The sequence below is a fragment of the Peromyscus eremicus genome, chromosome 7 (assembly GCF_949786415.1).
Source record: "Peromyscus eremicus chromosome 7, PerEre_H2_v1, whole genome shotgun sequence".
NCBI classification, from domain to species: domain Eukaryota; kingdom Metazoa; phylum Chordata; class Mammalia; order Rodentia; family Cricetidae; genus Peromyscus; species Peromyscus eremicus.
This window is the reverse complement of record NC_081422.1, coordinates 90,890,317-90,912,800: the sequence shown is the minus strand read 5'-3', so window position 1 is coordinate 90,912,800 and position 22,484 is coordinate 90,890,317. Positions and strand designations below refer to the sequence as shown.

The 22,484-nt window shown below is 41.6% G+C and overlaps 1 protein-coding gene across 1 annotated transcript in view; it reads left to right on the top strand.

Moving 5' to 3' along the window:
- Positions 1 to 1,796: 1,796 nt before the first annotated feature.
- The window catches only part of Rasa2 (RAS p21 protein activator 2), a 114,437-nt gene continuing 93,749 nt past the window's right edge, over positions 1,797 to 22,484 (top strand). The window contains exon 1 of the mRNA XM_059268400.1: positions 1,797 to 1,966. Coding sequence (XP_059124383.1) covers positions 1,837 to 1,966 — 130 coding nt within the window. The 5' untranslated portion in view covers positions 1,797 to 1,836. The remainder of the gene's footprint in view (positions 1,967 to 22,484) is intronic.

Here is a 22,484-nt window from a genome sequence, read left to right as displayed (position 1 = left end):
TATCACCTAATGATCCTGGAAACAATTATCAAAAATTCATTGGCATGCAGGCCTGTGGCTCAGTGAGTAAAGGCTCTTGAGACCAAACCAAATGACCTCAGCTAATCGCTAGGATCCACGTGGAGGCAGGAGAACCAACTCCCCAAAGTTGTCCACTGACCTCCCGTGGATCAGTGAAGAGGGCTAGCAAGGAAGAGGAAGGGATTCAGAGGAAGTGGAGGGTGATGAAAAAGGGTAATGGCAGGGTGAACATGATAACTACATCATACACATGTATGAAAATGTTTCCATGAAACCCATTATTATGCATAATTAATGCATACTAATAAAGCATTACAAGTTTTAAAATAGAAAAACGCCAGTCTCCAGCACGTGGGCGTGAACTCTGATTTGGAAAGGAAGGGGAATAAAGTTTGGATTTACTGCTTGTGAGGACAACAAAATGCCCATAAGAGGAGGTATGTAAGCTCACTTTTTTCTTTCTTTCTTTTTTTTTTCTTGGTTTTTTGAGACAGGGTTTCTCTGTGTAGCTTTGCGCCTTTCCTGGATCTCGCTCTGTAGCTCAGGCTGGCCTCGAACTCACAAAGATCCGCCTGCCTCTGCCTCCCAAGTGCTGGGATTAAAGGCGTACGCCACCACCGCCCGGCGTAAGCTCACTTCTAAGACTGCAGCATACAGGAAAGAGGTATCACGCACCCCAAGCCGGATTAGAAGCACTGCTCTGCAGCCTAAGACGCCTAGCAAGCGTAGGTCACTGTCGGACTAACCGGCCTTTGCACAAGCGGCTTCTGCTCTTCGAAACACTTCCGCTCCTGCTTGTCTTCGGTTCACCCTTCCCAGGAAGTGTTCATTCCCAGGAAGACTCTCCCTTGGTTTCCTCATCTGACTTCTCTCTTCTGTCAGCCCCCCTCTGCCTTCTTGTGTGTTCCCTTCCAGATTGAGGTGCTCAAGTGCTGGGGCTCTCTATCTCTTGACCTAAGGCCATCTCTATATGTCTGACCCTTAAAAAAAAATCTCTTGACTGGCAAAGAACAACCCTTCTCCATTAAGTCAATTTCTTCCTTCTTAGGGCAGCGCAGTTAACAACCTCAGGACCAGGAAATCATCCCCCTCATCACATACCAGGGTATTATTCACGCAGTTTACTCACTGTAAATAGTTCCCTTAAGATAGTGGCAACAACTAGTTGAAGATTTACAACGTCCCAGGGCCAATGTACTTTCTGAAAAGCCTGTTTATGGGAGTGGGAAACAGGTCACCTTTCTGATTCTGAAACACCCAAGTGGCGATAAATTCAGAATTTCTCTGGGTCTCGGGCTGCATAGGAGTCTGTGGTCCTTTTCTTGAACCAATTTTTGCGGAGCAGTGTACTCAGAGCAAAGGTTGTGTGAGTGGTTTGTGTCCGCGTTCGGGAGCATTCTGGACACGGTTGGAAGAGTCTCGAACACATCTCTTAGTTGCTGAACGTTCGTCAAAATGCCAAACTTCTTCTCTGAACCTGGAGTCGCACCGACTGAAGACTTCTATTTTCCTTGAGCATTAGGGGGCCTGGAGGTCCGTCCGTGAGGGACGCCCAACTCCCAGGGTTCTGGGGATCACAGCGGAGCCAGGGTTCCCCTTGGGCTCCCCCACCCCGACTTGCCCAAGGCCGGGAGAGAGCTGGAAGCCGGTCCCTGCAAGGGCGCAGGACGGGCGGGCACGGCGCGAGGGGGCGGGGCGAGCCAGCCCGAGGCCGGGGCGGGGCCAGAGCGCGGCTCGATCCGGCCTAGGCCTCGCCGGGCTCCGCCTTGCCCGGCTACGCAGGCGGTAGGGCTGCGGTAGGGGCCGGGCGGCACCATGGCGGCGGCAGCGCCTGCTGCGGCGGCTTCTCCCGAGGCGCCGGCCGTCCCCGGCACGGCAGACCCGGAGACGGGAGACGAGGACAGTCGTGAGGTCCGAGTGCTGCAGAGCCTGCGCGGCAGGATCTGTAAGCGGGGCCGGGGCCGGGGAGGTGGGCTGAGGGGACCCCGGGGCGGCGCGGCACGGCGCGGCGGAGGGTGGGCGGCGGGCAAGCCGGCGGGCGGGTGCGCGCGCGGGGGTGGCGGCCGCCGGGGACTGGTGAGACTGGCCGGGGGTGTGTTCGGGGAGGCGCCGCGTCGACGGGACGGCGCGGGTCGGGGCTCCCCTCGGAGCGAGCGGGGCGGGGACCTGGCCGCGCGGGCGGGCGAGCGGGCGGGCGTGAGGGGCGCTGCCTGAAGCGCGGCCTGGACGCGGGAGCCCGGGGCGCGGCCGGGGGCGCGCCGAGTTTCCGGCCTCCCTCCGACGCAGGCCTGCGGGCGGCCGCGGACGACGGGAGCGGCCCGAGGTGGGAGCCCCGTGGTAATTACCGGGGAGGCGCGGCTGGAGGAGGGAGGGAGGGAGGGAGGGAGGGAGGGGGGCCGGCCGGGGCGGGGCGGGCGGGGCCGGGCGGCGGGCTGAGGAGGGGGTGCGGGCTCCCCGGGGGGCTTCTGCGAGGTGGAGACGGGGGGCCGGGGGCTGCGGAAGCGGGCGGCCCCGGGGCGGCTGGGCGCGGCGAGGCGAGGCGTGCAGGCGAGCGGGACGGCCGCCCGAGGAGCACGGGCCGGACACCTGTGCCCGCCCCACCTTGCTGCGGCGGCGGCGGCGGCGGCGGCGGCGGGGACTTGAATCGAGAGGCGGCGGCGTGACTGACAGGGACTTGGGGCAGGATGTAGTGGCTTCCTGTGAGCAGGTCTCAAAACACAGTCATCCAGCCCGCACTGAACCCACTTCGCGCTTTGCCGTGCATGTGTTACTTCTGTGAGAGCCGCGCCGGGGAGCATCGGATCTTCCTCGGAGACAGGCCGGCGTGATTGTCAGTGCGATCCCTAGTCCTGCGAATGTCCCTTTGATAGTACATTGACGCCCCCCTCCCCCAGCTTATTTAGATGACCCCTTTTCATGGAAAGACAGATAATACAACTTACTGTTACTTTTGTTGAAAAACATTTTTTATTCAGGAGCCTCAGGTTGGAAACGTGCTCCCTGATGTCTCTCCTAAATCCCTGACTGTGAAAGATAACTTTATATTTTGTGTTAGGATGGCTAATACTGCTCTTTCTTCAGCAGAATATAAGTTTTTCTTCTTAAATATTGATGCTATAACTTATTTTGGATCCTCCCACTTTTTTTTGAAGTTACTCCCCTTTCAAGGATTTGGAATTTTATTAAAACCCCAGGAACAAACACGTTAAATGCCACTTTTTATTCCCTGATGGCGATCCTGGGACTCTTAATTAAGACATTTTAGGTGTTAAAACTTGGAAAATTACACCAGAGCAGTGGATGTTTTGTGAGTCTAAGTAACCATTGTTTTAAATTACTTTCTTAGGGTGTAACCTTTTCACAATTTATATTTCTTACATTTAATATTTGCATATATGTAATCCTTGGGGACAGCCAAATGAACTAGAATCCCCCCCCCCCCATTGATCTGGTTTTCCAGATTTTACTCCTTTATATTTTTCTGTGATTGGATACTAGACACTCTCTGTGGAAGCCTCGCTGATCTGTAAGAGCAGGTTGTGTTGTGGGATGACATAGGATTGGACTGTTTCTTTTTTTGGTTTTTCGAGACAGGGTTTCTCTGTGTAGCTTTGCGATTTTCCTGGAACTCTGTAGCCCAGGCTGGCCTCGAACTCACAGAGATCCACCTGGCTCTGCCTCCTAAGTGCTGAGATTAAAGGCGTGCGCCACCACTGCCCGGCTGGATTGGACTGTTTCTAGAAGGACTTAGTCACTGTCTACTTTGACCTGCTCCATAGCAAAAGTTATGTGAACAGTTTGGCAAAAATATCACTCCAAGAGAAATTAGGGTGCACCATAAAAGCACAACTTGGTTCCTGTGGTTTAGGCAGTCCCAGAAATGGACCATTAAGTTCCTGGGAGTGTTATTTTTAGTTTAACTAGTGCTGAAGTATTACACTTGCTTTCATCCTAGACAGTTTATTTTTTAATTGCTCAGTTTATAGCTCAGGTAATGGTGTGACTGTTTAACAAAAGAGTATGTTTAAATAAAGAATACCCCTCCCATTTCTCTGTCCTCTTAGCGGGTATAATCTAGAGTTGGTTGAGCCTGGGAACCTTGCAAGGAGATGCCGTTCTCTGTTTCTGAAACTGACATGTGGGTTTTGTAAGATGAGGGCTGAAAAGTGGCAGACATTTCAGCAGGTGTTGAAGTCACAGAAATGGGATGATGGTGGTCTGGCAGTGAAGACACTAAGCGGTTTATGGATGGCAAAGTACCTGTGTCACGATTCCTTTTCACCACCCGGAGAAACCTTGGGGAGGACCTGATATTTGCCTGTTGGCCTGGAGATGTACTGTCAAATTCAAAACTCTTTGGGGACCTCTGATATGCAGAGTTAGAGATCTAGACAGCTGAAAAATCTACCTGAGAGGAAACATTCTTGTTCATATTCCTGGCACTTCAACTCCGAATCACGCTAGTGAAAAGTGAGGATGGATTGATGGATATGTTGTTGAAGTTCTAGAAAAAGATAATAGTCTACACCCTTCTTCAGGTGTCTAGTTCCTAATTTGTTTGTGTCCCGTAGATATATAGTATCAAGTTGATGGATCAAAAAACCTATAGGGTGGGGTCAAGTGCCTGCTGTGCAGACATGAGGAGCTGCCTTCAGGTCACCAGAGCCCATATCAAAGATTCCTTTAACCCCAGCACTGGGAGAGTATGGCCACAGGCAGATGCCTGAAACTCATGGACCTGGCCAGCATGACTGAGTAGAGCTTCTGGCTCATTGAGAAACCTTGTCTCCAATAATAAAGGTGGAGAGTCTCAGGCACCCACATACATGGGCACCTGCCTGCACATCTGCACATAGCCACACTAACAGGTACGCACGCATACACAGGAGCCTTTACACAGTTGGTTTAAGGAAGTCTATTATTGGAGAGAGTATTTTGGGTTAGAGACTGATGCCCAATTATTCAAGTACTTTTAGTGTCTTAAAAATCCTGAACATTTTGAATGGTCAGCTGCTTTAACTGTATTCAAGAGGCAAAGTTGTTGGATGTCTTCGAATTGTCATCTGAGCCTTTAGTAACAAAGTTAGAAGTAGTTTGGGTCTGAACTGCTTTGATGTAAGTGGCATACCTAAAGCTAATTTGTATGCCCCCCTCCCCATTACACCCTATTTTCAGGTGAAAGAAGGGCTTTAGACTTTCTCCTTTATATCGTCAAGCTTGATGTGACCTCCTTTTTGGTAACCACATTTTGTTCAGTCTTCCTGTGTCTAATGAAGTCAATTGTAAAAGTTTTGAAAAGACTCCACACTACTTTATGCACAAGCTTTTTCGCTTGGGATACCTGGCTCATGAAGGTACCAACTGTGAAGATTTGTGTGAAGTGTTTGATGTATTGTACGGTGAGATCGGCGAGACAGTGATGGTGACCCAAGAACTCACTAGGATTTTGATACTTTCAGGCCAGGAATGACTTAGGGCTGTTTGACAAAGCAGAGTGCACTCAGCAGTGCTTAAGCTTAGGGGCCTGGTGTAATTAGTCAGCTGGGATTGAGTGTACACTTAATTCCCAGCTTTTGCTCACACTTTCGTGTTTCTCTGTAGTCTCGTGTACGTTGTGAATAGTAAAAATATCTGTCTCACGGGATTGCTATGATGATACCCTCAACCCACAACCAAAAAAAAAAAAGCTGGGTCAGCCATGGGCCGTCTCTTAGGAAGGAGTGAAGCAGGAGATAAAGCCTTATCTGATGCTCTTGTCCAACATGCACTAACATTTCCTGGTGTACAAAGCGGACTGAAAGAAGAAAGCTGCGTTCTGCTCTATCCTTCATTAGGTCATGTTCCTGTGACTTGAGGCAGCTCATTTACCTTGAGCTTGTCTTTGTCCTCTCTAGAGTGGGACTACTGTTTTATCACCAGCCATCTTGCTTATGTTGTTTCCTCGGCCTGAAATTCCCCCCATATTTATGTCAGAGAACCCCTACACATCCTTCAAAAGCTTGCTCTATGTGGTCTAAGTCTTTGAGCCAAACTTATCCTCATTTCTAGCCATAGGGCTTTGATGCTAAAACAAACGGCAATTCATGACCTTTTTTTGCTATAGACATCATTTGTGTAAGTTCTTGTTACACTATGAACTCTTTCAGCTTAGTGTACATTCTTGTTTGTTTTTTATTTTTGTTGTTGTTTTTAACAGGCTCATAGAATAGGGCAGGCCTTTAGAAAACACCTTTTATTGTCATCCCGAGGATAGTTTCAGAGTACTGAATGTAAAGGATTTTCACATTGCTGAACAAACTAGCGTGTGTTAGTTTTATTAAAAGAAAACTTCGTGGATCTCTCAAGAAGTTTTTTTCCTTTCCCTTCGAAAGTTGGAATGTCCACTTATCTTAGGTTTGAATTGAGGTCAAAGTTGTCTCCTTAGGAAAGGGGTTAAGTTTTTCTAAATACTGGCTTATTAATTAGAGCACTAATTGTTTTTTTAATTTATTTTTTATTTTATGTGCATTGGTGTTTTACCATAAGTGTTGGGTCCCCTGCAACTGGAGTTAACAGTTGTTAGCTGCCGTGTGGGTGCTGGGAATTGAACCCAGGTCCTCTGGAAGAGCAGTCAGTGCTCTTAACTGCTGAGCCATCTCCCCAGCCCCCTAGAGTACTAATTGTTATTTGACTATATTCATGAATTTTGATACTAGTTGGTCCTGAAGCTTGGAAAAGAAAATCTTAAAATCATACTTTACCCAGGAAGTGTTTTTATTTGGCATGGCAGGTTTAAATGTTTTGCTAATAAGATATAAATCAAGACATTTTTATTGACTTCCCAAGAGTTGAGAGGAAGAAATTTAAAAGGGATTATTCATGCTAATAATTATTATCAGAATTTTTAAATGAGATGATGAGAACTTAATAGAGGGGTTTAAAGGGTTTACTCACCATAATAATTCATTATTGTCTGAAATTGGAAATGAGATGAGAGTTATTTAGGACAGAAGAAGAATCCATCTTTGAGATGGATATAAACTGAGGAGAAAGGGATCTTTGTAAAGTTCACAGAGCATTCAGCTAAGCATTTGCTCTGTAGAGGACAGGAGTAAACCTCAGTGAGTTCATAGAGGGTTTTTTGTAACTGAGAACTCTTTGAATAGTCCCATAAGTGACTGTGGAACTAATGGAGCTAGAATAAAACTGTCATTTTTTATCCTTTAATTATAGACCCTAATCCTATTTCCTTGAGAATGTGCTTTATGAAATTATTTGATAATAGCAGATTATGTGTTTTGCCCACTGACACATTTCTATACTCTTCTAAAAACCGGTAATAAAGTTTTGTTGTATAGTCATTATCATTAAATTAAGGAACATTTTATGTAAATTAAATTTTTATGACATCTAGTTATGTGCGATATTTTAGTCATCAAAAAATCTAGTTAAATTGGCTTTATTTTTAAGTATGTGTGTGTGCACACGTGCACATGTACACATACATGCATATGTGTACATGTGCATGTGAAAACCAGAGGACAATCTCAGCCGTTGTTTTTAGGAACACTGCCCACCTCTTTTTTGGCCTGGTGCCCAGTAATTAGTGTAGACTAGCTCACCAGCAAGCTCCATGGATCCCTCTGCCTCCACCATCCTAGTGCTGGGATTACACGCATGACAGCCCACCGCAGCATTTTTGCCTGGGTTCTGTTCTGGGCATTGAACTCAGGTCCTCCTATTTGAGGCAAATACTTTACTGATTGATCTCTCTTCCTAACCCCCCAAATGGCATTTATAAGGTTACATCAAATATGAGCCAGGCAGTGGTGGCGTACACCTTTAATCCCAGCACTCAGGAGGCAGAGGCAGGTGGAACTCCAAGTTCGAGGCCAGCCTGGTCTACAGAGCGAGTTCTAGGACAGCCAGGATTACACAGAGAGGCCCCTTCTTGAAAAAACAAAAACAAAAACAAAAACAAAAAACAAACCAAAACAACAGCAACAAAAAGAACAAATAGTGAGCTGTAGTTGGAAATTTTAGTCCTTTGAGTGTGGTTCCTAATATCCTAATAGTGCTGTTAATGATGGAATAACTAGGCAGATTGAGGAGACCCTGCTTCTTTACTTCAAAAGTGAGTGTTTGGATGTGTCTTTAAACACCCCCTTCTAGTTCTCTCATAGTTGCTTTATGAAGTAAACCATTTGCTTTAAGACAGTACATCAGAGACCTTTGCTTTAATGCTTGAATTTGCTTAATATACAGGTTTACATTTAATACAGTACTTTTAAGAAATTTGCCTAAGACTTATTAGGATTGTTTGAATCCTAAACATTTTTTCTAAGGCCAGTAGTTAATTCAGTAGTAGTATGTAATATATATTTGAGTATCTGTTAGGGCATATCAGTCTCTTGGACTGTCAAGTAAGTCTAAGTTGTGAGTGGGATGAGAAAATCTTTACTCACTGGTTTATTCTAAACTTTATACTAAGCAGAAGCTGTCATTCACTCTCTGCTTAGAGGATTATGAAGTTTTAGAACTGGAAGAGAAAGGGCATAACATTTGTACTGTTATTGTGTACATGAAGACTGATGTTCAGTGACCCAAGCGTCACACAGGTAATGACTTGTTGGACAGTAGTGCACTCTCAAAGTTCTTTCAAGAATTCAGTTGATTTATTAATTACTATGAATGTTGAAAATATGCTACATATAAGATGTGAAGACTGCTTTACCGCTCTGATGGTTTTTAGAGTGGTAATAGAGTTTCATTGAGTTTTGTTCATATGTTCATCTGTTCCTGCTAAAGAACTTTGTGTAGTGATAGGACTAGCAATGCAACCAAGGTTGTGAGCTGTGTGGAGACTGAACCTGGATGTTTGCTTGTTTGGGCCAGACTTGATCTCAACTCTTCGAATTCTTGACTGTCCATCAATGTTACTAGTGTACTTTAAAATGTTCTGATACCCAGACTCTAGAATCATGATTTTGAGGGTCTACCAGTTTAGATTGTATCCTTTTAGAAATTATTTAAGTACTTACAAACAATTATGTATTGTAGCTTTTCCACCACAGAGAAATAGAAGCAAAATATGCAGTGTTCTGCATCTTTCTTTTTCAATATAACTTGAAGATTTTTCATATTCTCATTTAATATATTTATAATATGCATAATCTCTCATCTGGATGTACTGTATTTTATTTAACCAATCACCTATAGATTGACACTGAAGTTGTTTCTTGTCTTTGCAATAACAAATGTTGCGTGGGGGGGGGGGTACTAGGGAGAGAATTCAGGGTCTTCTTTGCACTCTACCACTAAGCTGTTTCTACAGCCCAGCTCTATGTTATTGTTTTGTTTTTTGAGACTGAGTTTCTCTGTGTAGTTTTGGTGCGTGTCCTGGATCTCACTCTTTAGACCAGGCTAGCCTTGAACTCACAGAGATCCGCCTGGCTCTGCCTCCCAAGTGCTGGGATTAAAGGTGTGCACCACCACCGTCCCGCTCTATGTTATTTTTTGAAGATAGGGTTTCTCTATATAGCCCTGGCTATCCTAGAACTTGCTCTGTACACTAGGCTGGCCTTGAATGCACAGAGATCCGCCTGCCTGTCTCCCAAGTGCTGGGATTAAAGGTGTGCACCACCAACGATGGCTGCTGTATGTAATTTTAAATGTGAGCTCACACTGTGTTTCCCAGGCTGACCTTGAATGTGTAATGATCCTCTTGACTCCTGTAATCGCTGAGTGTGGGATTTCTGGTTTGCATCACTGTGTCTGGGCTTCATAGAGATTTTTAAATTAAAGAGGCCACTAGAAAAATATATGCAAAGGTATTTCACAGAAGAAAATAAATTATCTAGTAAATATATGAAAATGCTGGTGAAATTGAGCAGGAATGAATCAGAGAAATAATAATGTGAATACATCACCACTTACAAAAAATGGAAACCTTGCTTATTCAGTATTTAATGAGTGCTTGGGGAAACAGATACTTTTTGTACTTTTATTGTGATTTTAAATTTATAAAACCATGTTAGAGCATTTTGTTAGTATCTATTAAAATTTAAATGTATTTTTCTTGTGTTTTTACTCTTACCATATTGCCCTACAGTCACATACAAAGGGGTTTTGTGTTGGTCTTGTTTGTTTAAAACAAAAGACATAATTAAAGTGTTCATTAACAGGAAAGTGAATAGTTGTTCATACATGTATACTATAGCTGTTGAAAAGAATGAAGTACATCTATATTAGAATGACCCCAAGATACATTATTCGGTAGAAAAAACAAATTATTAGAATTTAATATAATTTGTGTATTTAATTATCATGTGTCCATTTGTCTGTCCATCCATCCACCTATCCGTTCCTCTAATCTGTTTTTGTGGTGCCTGAGGATCCTACCTAGGACATCACAAATGCTAATTCAGTTTTCTGTTACTGAGCTACAGTCCAGCCCCTTAATGTGTGCTTTTAAACTCTTGGGACAGTGGGCTTTTTTCTACAAATTAATAGATACATTTTATAAAAAAGATGTCTGAGAAGTTGTTTGGTTTTGATTTTTTTTTTTTTCTTCAGTGATGGGCAACAGGAATTAGTCGTCCCTGTAGTGACCTGATTTTTAATAGACAGTATAAATGTATTGGAGATATTATTAAAAATTTGTTTGTACAAATGAAATTGTGAGTTTCAATTTAACTTGAATTCTGTATATAAAATCAGATTTGGTAACATTTTAAGTACACATTGAAAAGAATAATATCAACTTTTCTATTTTCAAATTTACTTAGTGTGTGTATATGTATAAATTTTACTTATTAGTGTGTGTATATGCATAAATGTGTGTAATGTGGGGAAGGACGTGTGTGTGTGTGTGTGTGTGTGTGTGTGTGTGTGTGTGTGTGAGAGAGAGATAACTTGTAGGAGTTGGTTTACTTCTTCCACCACGTGGGTCTTGCATATTGAACTCAGGTTGTCAGGATTAGCAGCAAGTACCCCCCCCTTTGTTTTTTGTTTTTGTTTTTTTTTTTTTGTGTGTGTGTGTGTGGTAATTTTAAAGATTTATTTTTAATGTATATATGAGTGCAGGTACCTGTAGGAGCCAGAGAGGTTAGAGGCAGCTGTGAGCCATCCTATGTGGATGGTGGAACTGAACCCAGGTCTTCAAGAGAAGCATGTGCCAATCCCCTAATTTTAAGTTTAAAGAAAGTGAAACTTAGAAAGATACAGTGGATTCCTATATAGTTTGCCTATTTGATCAGTTGCGTATGCTGAAAATGTTAACTTTTTAAAAAGTTAGTAACTTTCAGAGGGATGTTATATGTGAAGGTCCTGGATAATTTTGACTCTGTATATTGGACATTCTTAAATAAAATTTCCTCAGTACATATGGGGAAGTGAATCCATGTTTATTGAATAGTAGTCACTGGTTTCTAGGTCTGGTGCTAGGATAGTTTGCATATTATTTCATTTCATGTAGAGGATTGTTGTTCTTACTTTAGAGAAGCAGCAGCAGAGAGGCTCTTTAGCAGTGTAAGAGGGCAGAACCAGGTCTCAGCAGGTTTGTTGACCAGGCTCTGTCGTCTTCCTACCAGGCTGCCTATCTTCTAGTGTATTGGAATGAATTCATTTCTCTTGACAAGACATGGCGATCACCTCTAAGTTAACAATGGTCTAATGAAGTGGATAGTCAGTAAAGTTAGAATGTTGTCAAATGCAGTAGACAGGAGTTTTTCTAACTCTGCTCTTGGGGGTTTTTTCTTCTCTCTCTCTCCCTCCCTCCCTCCCTCCTCTCCCTCCCTCCCTCCTCTCCCTCTCCTTCCCCCCCCCCCACTTCCTTGTTTTTTTGACGTGAAATCTCACTATGTAGTTCTGGCTAGCCTCAAACTCTCAGTCTAGCTGGAGTGCTGGAATTGCAGGCCTGTTCTACCACGCCCACTGATTTCTTTGCTGTTTAATGCAGTTTCTTGCTTTTGAATGCTTCTCCTAATAAATACACACCTTTTATTACACATAGGGGTATGTGTTGTATCTTCTTTGTTATCAGGTGCTGCCTTTTGCTTTTGAAAAGTGGCTGATAAGAATTCCATTACCAAAGATAACAGTCACATCCCACAGAAGGCCTGTCCTGTGGCCCCAGGCTCTTCCAGCATCTGTCTTTAAGCCTTTTGCCTGCCATTCCAGGATCCCTAGGTTGCCTTATGAGCCTTGCTAAGCATCATGTAGCTTCAGGGACCAATGGCCTAGCTCAGCAGAGATTACACCATAATCTCTGTTTGCTTTCTCACCTCCCCCCACACATTCACACATTCAAAACTGACCCCATAAGTGGGCAAGGCAAACCACAGGAAGATCATTCTTACACTGGTAACATACTTCTATAAGCCCATGGACACTTCCTGGCAACACCTTGTGAAACTTGCCTTTTCATGTACAGTAGTTTCCTAACTTCTTGTTCTAGACTAAGCTTCAGTCAGAGGTGATTAATATGATCACAATACAGATAACTGCAACAGGTATTATACGTTATCTTTGGTCAGGACCTAGCAGCTTGGATAAGGGAATTGTCTGTAGATGTTAATTTTTAAGACCCTCTAGCCAAGTGAGAATACTGATAGTTACTGTTTACTAAGTACTTACTTTGTTTTAGGTATTGTGCCAAGTGCTTTACCACACTTAATGTTCACAACAGTCCTAGATATTACCTCTTTTTACACAGGAAACTAAAGCTAAGGACATAACATTGTTAAGTACAAAAAGCTTGTATTGAAACTCAAATGTCCACCTTAAAATGCATTCATTTAACTTGCTGTATGGTCAGTGCCCCTTGTGGTTTTAGAATTGCCCTGTTGCAAAAATTGGAATTAAAATTCAAAGAAAATTTCAAAGACTTCATTATATATTACCATATCATAGCTAGGATTGTGTGTTGTCTAAATTAGGTGACATTTTAATCTTACCTAGCTTATCAACATGAGCCCATATTTTTATACATTTAATTTTTTTTAAACTTTTTCAAGATTTATTTATTCTTATCTCAAGTATATGAATGTTTTGCCTGAATGCATGTATTTGCATTATATGTGTACCTCATGCCCTCAGAGGGTACCAGATCCCTTGAACTGGAGTTATGAATGCTTGTGAGCCATCATGTGGGTGTTAGGAACCAAACTCAGGTCCTCTGAAAAATCAGCAAGTGCTTTTAACTGATGAGCCAACTCTCCAGCTCCATTTTTAAGTATGTTAGATCTATTCTTTTTTTTTTTTTATGTTAAAGATATGGTGACTTACATAGTGTTACATCTTCTCACTGTGTAAAAGCTGTATGTTTAGGATGACATTTCTTTTAAGAAGATAACACATCCCATGTCACTCAGGCCAGTTGACACCAAATTCTCTCTGTAGTATCGCTTCCGTTTTTTCTTTCCTCTCTTTCCTTTTTGTTACCTCAGTCAAGACCCTTGCATATTTTCCTGAGGTAGACCACATAAAAACTTTTAGTAACCTTTGCCTGGAAGTGGTAGCGCACACCTTTAATCCCAGCACTCCGGAGGCAGAGGCAGGTGGATCTCTGAGTTGGAGGCCAGCCTGATCTGTAGAGGGACTTCCAGGACAGCTAGGGCTACATAGAGAAACTCTGTCTCAACAAAAACAAAAACAAACAAACCAAAACCCCAAAAACTTAGTAACCCTTGTCTACTAAGTAAAAACACTGTAGCTTTCCACTTTAGGTTCTCTGTTGGACTCTCCTGTATCCCTCTGGTTCCCCTTTCATCTACTTCCTTAATTTGGTTATTCACTGCCTTATTCACTGCCTCTGGTTGCCACTTCCAGAACTGTCTTCCTGCTAGAACATTGTCCTTCCACTATTAATTTCTGTACTTTGAAAAAAAAAATACATCACTTGAAAGGTTTATTGTGAAATTAAGTAAAAAAGCAGGGCATTCTTAAAAAAAATCTAATTAATATTAATCTATTAAGTAAATGGTAGCTTTTATTATGGTTTAGCTTGGCTTTTTCCAACTCCAAGTAGTCTTTTTCTTAGTATTATTTTGTTCAGGACCCTGACCTATTATGATTTCCTTTGAGAGTTAATCCCTTTAGGATCTGTCTTGGCTCCTACTCTTCTTTGTATTAAAGGTATGCTTTGAAGTAGGTCTGGGTTTACCAAATCTCTTTCAGACAGGGATAGAGTCTCAGAACTACTATTTTAGAAAGACTTTAAGAAGAGAATGGAAAGACAGTCATACTATAGCTTTTGACTGTGATTTATTCATTGATCCTGTTGTTGCTGCTGATTTACTTTATAAAAAGGAACTGTATTGCTTACCTCATAGGGTTGTTATACAAATCAAATGAGGCATTTGAGAAAATTCTTAGTTGTGGGGCATCCAAATATTTAAGAGATAGCTTATCTCAGTAGTGTGTTCTCCTAGGACATGTATAAGTATACAACACAACCTACTGATAGAAATATATAGTTAGAATGTTCTCCAAACATGCACATAGACACATACACATATACAGATATATAAACATACATACCAAAGTCTCTGTTGAGCAGTTTGATGTATAGTATTCTAGCTCTAGATACAATGTATGTAGTAGGCTAGGAAGATGGCTCAGTTGGTAAAATGCTGCAAAATCATGAGAATCTCTGATCTCCACGACTCACATAAAAAACAAGTAAACAAGCATGGATGTGGTGGTACATGCTTATAATTCCAGCTTGTGGGGGAGGTGGAACAGAAAGATCTCTGGGGCTCGGGGGCTAACCAGGTCTAGTCAAACTTGTTAGCTCCAAGTTCAGTGAGAGGCTTTGTTCCCAAAATAAAAAATTACATGGTAGGATCTAGGTACAAACAAGTCTCCCTGCCCACCAGGAATTATTGTACAATCTGCACAAGGAAGACAAGCATTGAAACATATAACTGTAGCTGATGTATTCCTGCGTCCACCCGGCTCCTGCAGCCACTCAGACCCAAGTAAACACACACAGACTTATATTACTTATAAACTGTATGGCCATGGCAGGCTTCTTGCTATATAGTTCTTTTTTTGTTTGTTTGTTTGTTTTTGTTTTGTTTTTCGAGACTGGGTTTCTCTGTGTAGTTTTGCGCCTTTCCTGGAACTCACTCTGTAGACCAGGCTGGTCTTGAACTCACAGAGATCCACCTGGCTCTGTCTCCCGAGTGCTGGGATTAAAGCTGTGCGCCACCACCGCCTAGCTTGCTATGTAGTTCTTATATCTTAAATTAACCCATTTCTATTAATCTATAAGTTGCCACATGACTTGTACTGGTACTTTACATCTTGCTTCTCATGGCAGTGGCTGGCGGCATCTCCTGACTTGGCCTTCCACCTCCCAGAATTCTCCTCTCTGCTTATCCTACCTATACTTCCTGCCTGGCTACTGGCCAATCTGCGTTTTATTTATCAATCAATCAGTCAATCAGAGCAACACATTCACAACATACAGAAAGACATCCCCAGCATATAACACTGGGGTTGGAGTAGTGGCTAAGCAATTAAGGGCACATTCTACTCTTCCAAAGGATCTGAGTTTGATTCCTAGCACCCAGATTGGATGGCTCTCAACAGCTTGTAATTCCAGCTCTAGGGGTATCTGTCACCCTCTTAATGGCTTCCATGCGCACTGCACTCAGGTGCTCAAACACACACACACACACACACACACACACACACACACACACACACACATACAGCATTTAAAAATTAAAATTATTAGAGATTTAGGCCAGCCAAGGCTACTTGCTGAGACTGTGTCTCCCAAATAAATAAATAAATAAATAAATAAATAAATAAATTTAAAGAAAGTTACATGTGAATTTATCCTTTGTTATAAGTTGATCTGTGTCAGCACTCTTAATAGGTCTACTGTATACAGTATATGGCACATTAATAAGTGTAAACAGGAGTGGGTACCACATATAATGACAGAGCATGAGAATAGTCAAGGAGGACTTCATTGACAAGGTAGTTTCCGCATAAATACCTAGGAGATGGAAGAAACATTTAATTTTATAGGAGTCAGTCACTTTTTGCCATTGTCAAAAAGTAAACTGTTAAAAGCAAGATAATACATACCAATGGAAATAGTAACTGACAACAGAAATGGAAAATCTTCCATATAAATGTCATTCATATAAAGGTCATTAGAATTTTAAATTAAGATTTAAAAATGATAATAGCTAAGTGTGGTGGTACAGGCCTAATCCCAGCACTTGTGAAATAGAAGTGTGTGTGTGTGTGTGTGTGTGTGTGTGTGTGTGTTTTATGAGGGAAAAGTTATATTTTATTCTTTGGACAAAACCACTGGCATATAGTATAAAGGTATTTTGGCCAACATGCATTACATCTGTGAAACAAGAAATGTCTAATTGTCTTAGGGTTTCTATTGCTGTGAAGAGACACCATGACCATGGCAACTCTTATAAAGGATAACATTTAATTGTGGTGGCTTACAGTTCAGAGATTCAGTCCATTATCATCATGGAAGGATATAGTGGCATGCAGGTGGACATGGTGCTGGAGAGGTAGCTGAGAGTCCTACATCTTGCAGGCAACAAGAAGTCATCTGAACCCGGGTGGTGGTGGTGCACGCCTTTAATCCCAGCACTTGGGAGGCAGAGGCAGGAGGATCTTTGTGAGTTCGAGGCCAGCCTGGTCTACAGAGTGAGATCCAGGAAAGGCGCAAAGCTACACAGAGAAACACTGTCTCGAAAAACCAAAAAAAAAAAAAAAAAAAAAAAAAAGTCATCTGAAACACTGGGCGATATCCTGAGCATAGGAAACCTCAAAGCCTGCCCCCATAGTGACACACTTCCTCTCACAAGGCCATACCCACTCCAACAAAGCCTCACCTCCTAATAGTGCCACTCCCTTTGGGAGCCATTTTCTTTCAAAGCACCACACTACTGAAGGATTTATTTTGCTGATCTTGAACATTTGAAAAAGAGACATTTTAAAAGAAATTTGAGACGCTTTAAAAGAAATTTAGTCAACAGTTATGCATTAAGCCGTAATGTAAGCTAAAGTGCTTAAGTACTATTGGTTAAGAATTGAAGAAAAACAGTTGTTATGGAGTAATAGAAGTTACGGTGGAGTGCTGTCTTCATCTTTTCAGTGAGGAGCAGTTGATTGTGAATGATATACCTCCTGATGTTGATTTATTGTTGATGGAAATAGTGACAGTCATAAATACAACCAAATATATACTTTTTGTTATAGGGCCTTTGTATATTACAGTACCTTGGCATGTTTTGTGAATGTGAGGACCCAAGTTTGATCACTAGCACCCAAAGAAAACATGCCAGGTGTGGCAGTGCATTGCTGTAATCCCAGCTCTGGGGAGGCAGATCCCTGAGGCTTGCTGCCAGTCAGTCTGGCTGAGTAAGGGAGCCTCAGGTTCAGTGAGAGACCTTGTCTAAAAAATTAGGGGAAAATGATTGAGGAAGACAACCAGTGTCAAACTCTGGCTTCCATATGCACAATGTACCTACTGAACTTGGACAAATAAACATGTACTGTAGCCGGACACTTTGCTCTGTCCCACCCCAGTCCTGCAGTCACTTTTATAAATTAGTCACTCAGAGGCTTAATATTAACTACAAACTGTTTGGTCTATGGCTCAGGCTTCTTGCAAGCTAGCTCTTTGATCTTAAATGAACCCATTTCTATTACTGTGTGTATTGCCACATGGCCATGGCATTACCAGTCTGTTGGCATGTTGCTCCTTAAGTGGCGGGCTGGTGTCTGCTCTGGCTCTGCCCTTCTCTCTGTATCACTGTTTGGATTTCCCAAATAGCTCTTATCCTGCCTTACCATAGGCCAAAGCAGCTTTATTTGTTAGCTATTGGGTGTAACACGTTCACGGCATACAGAAAGACATCCCACAGCACTTCCTCTTTTCAGTCTAATCAAAAAGGAAGGTTTTAACTTTAACATAGTAAAATTACATATGACAAAACAGTTATCAAGCAAGAATTACAGTTGCAATTTCTAGTCTATTTGTAGTTGGCAAAATTAAAGAAAATATTCAATCATCCTATATTTGTGAGTCTAAAGTTTCATATCTAATTTACCTTTTATCATAACCAAGGAAAACTATAACTATCTAGTCTTCAACTCTATCAAAGACCCCAGAAGGATATTATCTGAGTAAACAGGAAGTGCATTATAAGCAACTCCAAAACTCTAGAAATGACAATGTTGGGGCATCCATCTTCAGTCTATAGGCCTAGAGTATCTGGCAGACTTTTAGTGAAGCAAGAAATTTGAAGAACTATCCCATCTATTTTGGCAAAGTTTGTCAGTCACTTTCCTCTATGTCCTGCAGAATGTCTGACAGTTTCTTTGTGAAGCAGGAGCTTGAAGGACCATCTCACCTTGTTTTTGCAAAGTTCAGTGGTCACTTTCCTATGGGTCCTTCATGTCCAGTTTATACAGCATACTGTCAAGCAGTTGAGGCAAAGGCACTTTTTTGCCCAGTGGCTAACTTTTGCCAAAAAAGAGTAAACTCCATATGGAGTTTCTTTGATGCCCATCATCATCTTTGAAGTAATTGGTGCTGCTGGGAGCAGATGTGTCTCCCTCTCCAGAAAAGTCTTAAGTTCTTAAAACATTTTAAATGCCATATTCTATAGGTCTTTGAAGTGTTTGAAGATTACGTATCTATCCGAAATATATCTTTATGTATCTAGAAAACCAAAATATAAGTTTGATTATTATAGATGACTATTAATTTGTATTTTTTTAATTATACATTACAATTTCAAGTGAGCTGTATAAGCATAATACCCCAAACGAGCAGAAATATACATTGAGTATAACAGAATTAACTTTAAATTTGTATCAATAAGCCAAATCCATATCAATGTAAAATATTTTGAGATTAACAGTTGTTTTTTGGATCAAAGTAGATTCAATAATCTACCTTTTTTATCATTTCTATATCATATCCCCCTTTTTATTTATAAAGAGATTATATTTATAATCAACCCTCTTTAAATAAAAGCAAACATTTATAAACAATATTTTGGGAATTTGGGCATAGCGTCCCATGCTACTTCCTGCTGATTGGGGGTGCTGGCAACCTTATGGGGATCCTGAGAAATTTTAGAATTAAGATTAAATCTTGGCTGTAGTAGTCTGTGGGGCTGCATCATCTCAGCCAGTTGCTTTTGAAGCTGTTCTGGATGTTGGATCATCTGGGCCATCTGTTCCCATTGGAGATTTTTCAGGGGGTCTTCCTTGATGGAACATATTAACCTGTGGAAGGAATTCACGGCTTCTCATTTTCCATGGAAACAAAAGCAAAACCTCTTTTCCATAGCAACATATCCTTAGACCCAAATTTTGAAGTCAAGATACCTTTAAAATATATATGTTGGTTTAACTTAACAGCCCCCATAATCAAATGTCTCTCTGTAGTTTAAAAAAAAAAAAAATCCCAAAGACAACACAATAATATACAGTATCCAGACTCTCTGTGTGTATTCCATCTTTCTGTAACTTTTATTTTTTACCTCTAATTCTTTTTAAGGACTTTCTTTACCCTCTTTCTTCTCTCTCTCAAGCCTTTGTATATTTTTAAACACACTATAACCCGTTTAGAGGTTTGTTCCATCTGAATCTGTTTTATTGTGTATCTGTAATCATTTTCTGACCATTGCTTTAAACTGCAGCATGGCTAGGACCAAAGCAGCCCTGGCTGCTGGCTCTGCCCCACTTGACTTTTCAACATGGTGCAGGTACCAACAAGTCACACTCCCCCAGTTCTGGGAATTAGTGTTAAGTATAGTGGAGCTGTGTTCTTAGGTTCACAACTGTATATTCAAGCCCTTAGGCAGTGGCTAGGAGAAGCCTCTCTGCCTGCCACTACCCGAATAACCACATACAGATTTCCTTTTATTACAGTGGAAGTGAAAATCATTTTTTCAATTGGCTTGCCCAAGTATCATATCTCAAACTACAGTGAAACGCTATAAGAAATTTTCCAAAGACAGATACACTCGTGCGTTGAATTAAAATATATATATATATATATATATATATATATATATATATATTAGATATTTTGGTTTTGTTTATATATGTGTCCATGTAGGTGTCTGGCATAAGTGTGCCAGTACCATTGGAAACCAGGAGAGGGTGTTGGATCCCATGGAGCTGAAGTTAGAAGCAGTTAGTTGTGAGCCGATTGGGAATAGAACTCCAGTTCTCTGGAAGAGCAGTAAGCTGTCTTAACTACTGTGCCAGCTCTCCAGCCCCCCCTCCCCCAACTCTCTCTTTGGTTTTTTTGAGACAGGGTCTTACTATGTATCTCTGACTGTCCTGGAACTCATTCTGTAGACCAGGCTGGCCTACTTCTGCCTCCTGCATGCTGGGTTCAAAGGCATGTGCTACCATGCTTGACCTTTTTTTTTTTTTAATTTAAGAAGCTTTGTGTGTGTGTGTGTGTGTGTGTGTGTGTGTGTACATGCAGGTGATATGGAGGTCAGAGGGCGATTTTGTGGAGTCAGTTCTCTCCTACCATCTTTACATGGGTTCTGAGGATCTAATTCAGGTCATTAAACTTTCACGGCAAGTGCTTTCACCCACTGAACCATGTTGTCAGACCCAAGATCTTTTAGTGAGTTCCAGGCCAGTGAGGCATCCTGTGTCCAAAAAAAAAAAAGAAAAGAAAAGAAAAGGGGGGAAAAAAGGTGGGCAGCTCTTAAGGAATGGCACCTGAAATTGTCCTCTGGATTCCATACTGACTACACACTTAATGTGCACATGCTGTCTCCTCCCTCCAGGCTCCCAAAACAGACTGAGTGAAATTCTCATGACTGACTTCAAAATCACATTTCAAGGCTGTGGTGTTGCCTTGCGTGAGTGTGAGGCCCTGAGTTCAATCCCCAGTACCACAAAAACAGACAAAATCACATCTCAGATAGGCCACCAAAAAGTTACTCTTTTAAGATCAAAAGAGCCCTGCAGAGTTGGTAAAAAGCTTTAACTTGTAATTATTACCGCTTAGAACCTTGCTACCTCTGCCATGGTTAGGAATGTTCTAGTATTAAGAAATAGCCATTGGCAGGTAGTCACCTTCATCATCACTGTTGCTGATTCTAGATCCAACCCAGACCTCCCATAGCCTGTACTACAGAATAGATGCCCTGCAAAGTCCTCCCTCCCTTCCAAAAGAAGGTCTCACTTTGTAGCTTTGGTTGGCCTAGGACTCACTGTGTAGATCAGACTAGCCTTGAACTCAGAGATCCATCCACCTGCCTCAGCTTCCTGAGTGCTGGGATTAAAGGTGGGTGCCACCATGCCTGGAAAGTCTTTTATTTTATAATGATATATTTTTAAAATAACTATAATTGGTCTTTTACCCTGATGAATTAAATAGTCTGTCCCAAATTTCTTCACATTTAAGTATGTTCTGTGGATAAAGGCCTGAATGAGGGATTAAAAAAGACAACTGAAAATGAGCCTCCTCAACTCAGGCAGGGCAATGTTACCAGATACTACAAAGTGGACAGATAAAGTGGACATTGAAAGGCAATAATTGGATTTTATGGTGCTTAATATTATTAGTGTTCTTGAAGGTCTATACAGAGGAGGTTCTGAAGCTAACTGTAGAAAGTACAAGTAGAAGAGAAAGATTAGAGCTAGAAGATAGCTTATTTTGGCCCAGTGCATGTGATTTATATCCTAAAATTGCATGGAGGTAGTAGGACCATCTGTGAGGAAGTACAGCTTCAAAAGTTCTTAACTTTTGCATTTTTTTGTAGCTTGATGATGTGGTGTGTGCTGTTAACACCTTTCCCTTCTGCTTAGAGATGTGACAGGTGCAGCAGTGCTTTAATGTCCCAACCATTGGCTACTGCACTTTATAAACAGACAGTAATCACTGTTAGTTGGGAATTACAGTTTAAATTCCTGATGACTGATTAAACATGTTAGTGTGATTATTTTGGAGAACTGGGCATTGATTGGATGAATTAACTTTTAGCATGGCTTATTTGAACTTCAGTCAGTGGTAGATAATTTAAAAAAAGCAAGTTAGGAGAATTGCTTTTATAGAAAGTGATGTTGGGTGCATTTCTTTATATTATATAAGATCTAGGCCTTTAATTATTGTAAGTAAATTTCTGGCTATGTCAATTTCATTAGATTCTGCAGACAGAATAACTCTTGCTTCCCTCTTGGGGGTGGTATTGGTAGATTATGTACACATTATACAGCATTATTTTCTAAACAGTACTTAACATGACTAAAACAGGTTCACGCCCAGGGGCAGTGATTTAATGTTCTAAACTCTCACATTAGATTTGGAGCATATTTATTGTAGTCTAGTTCTAGTTTTTGTATATTTCAGGCCTTGTGTGATGGTCTCTATGAACTTTGGTTTTAAAACAAATCCATTGTGTTATGCAAAGGAGGAGAGTCTGAGAAATAAAAATAGAATTGCTAAACAA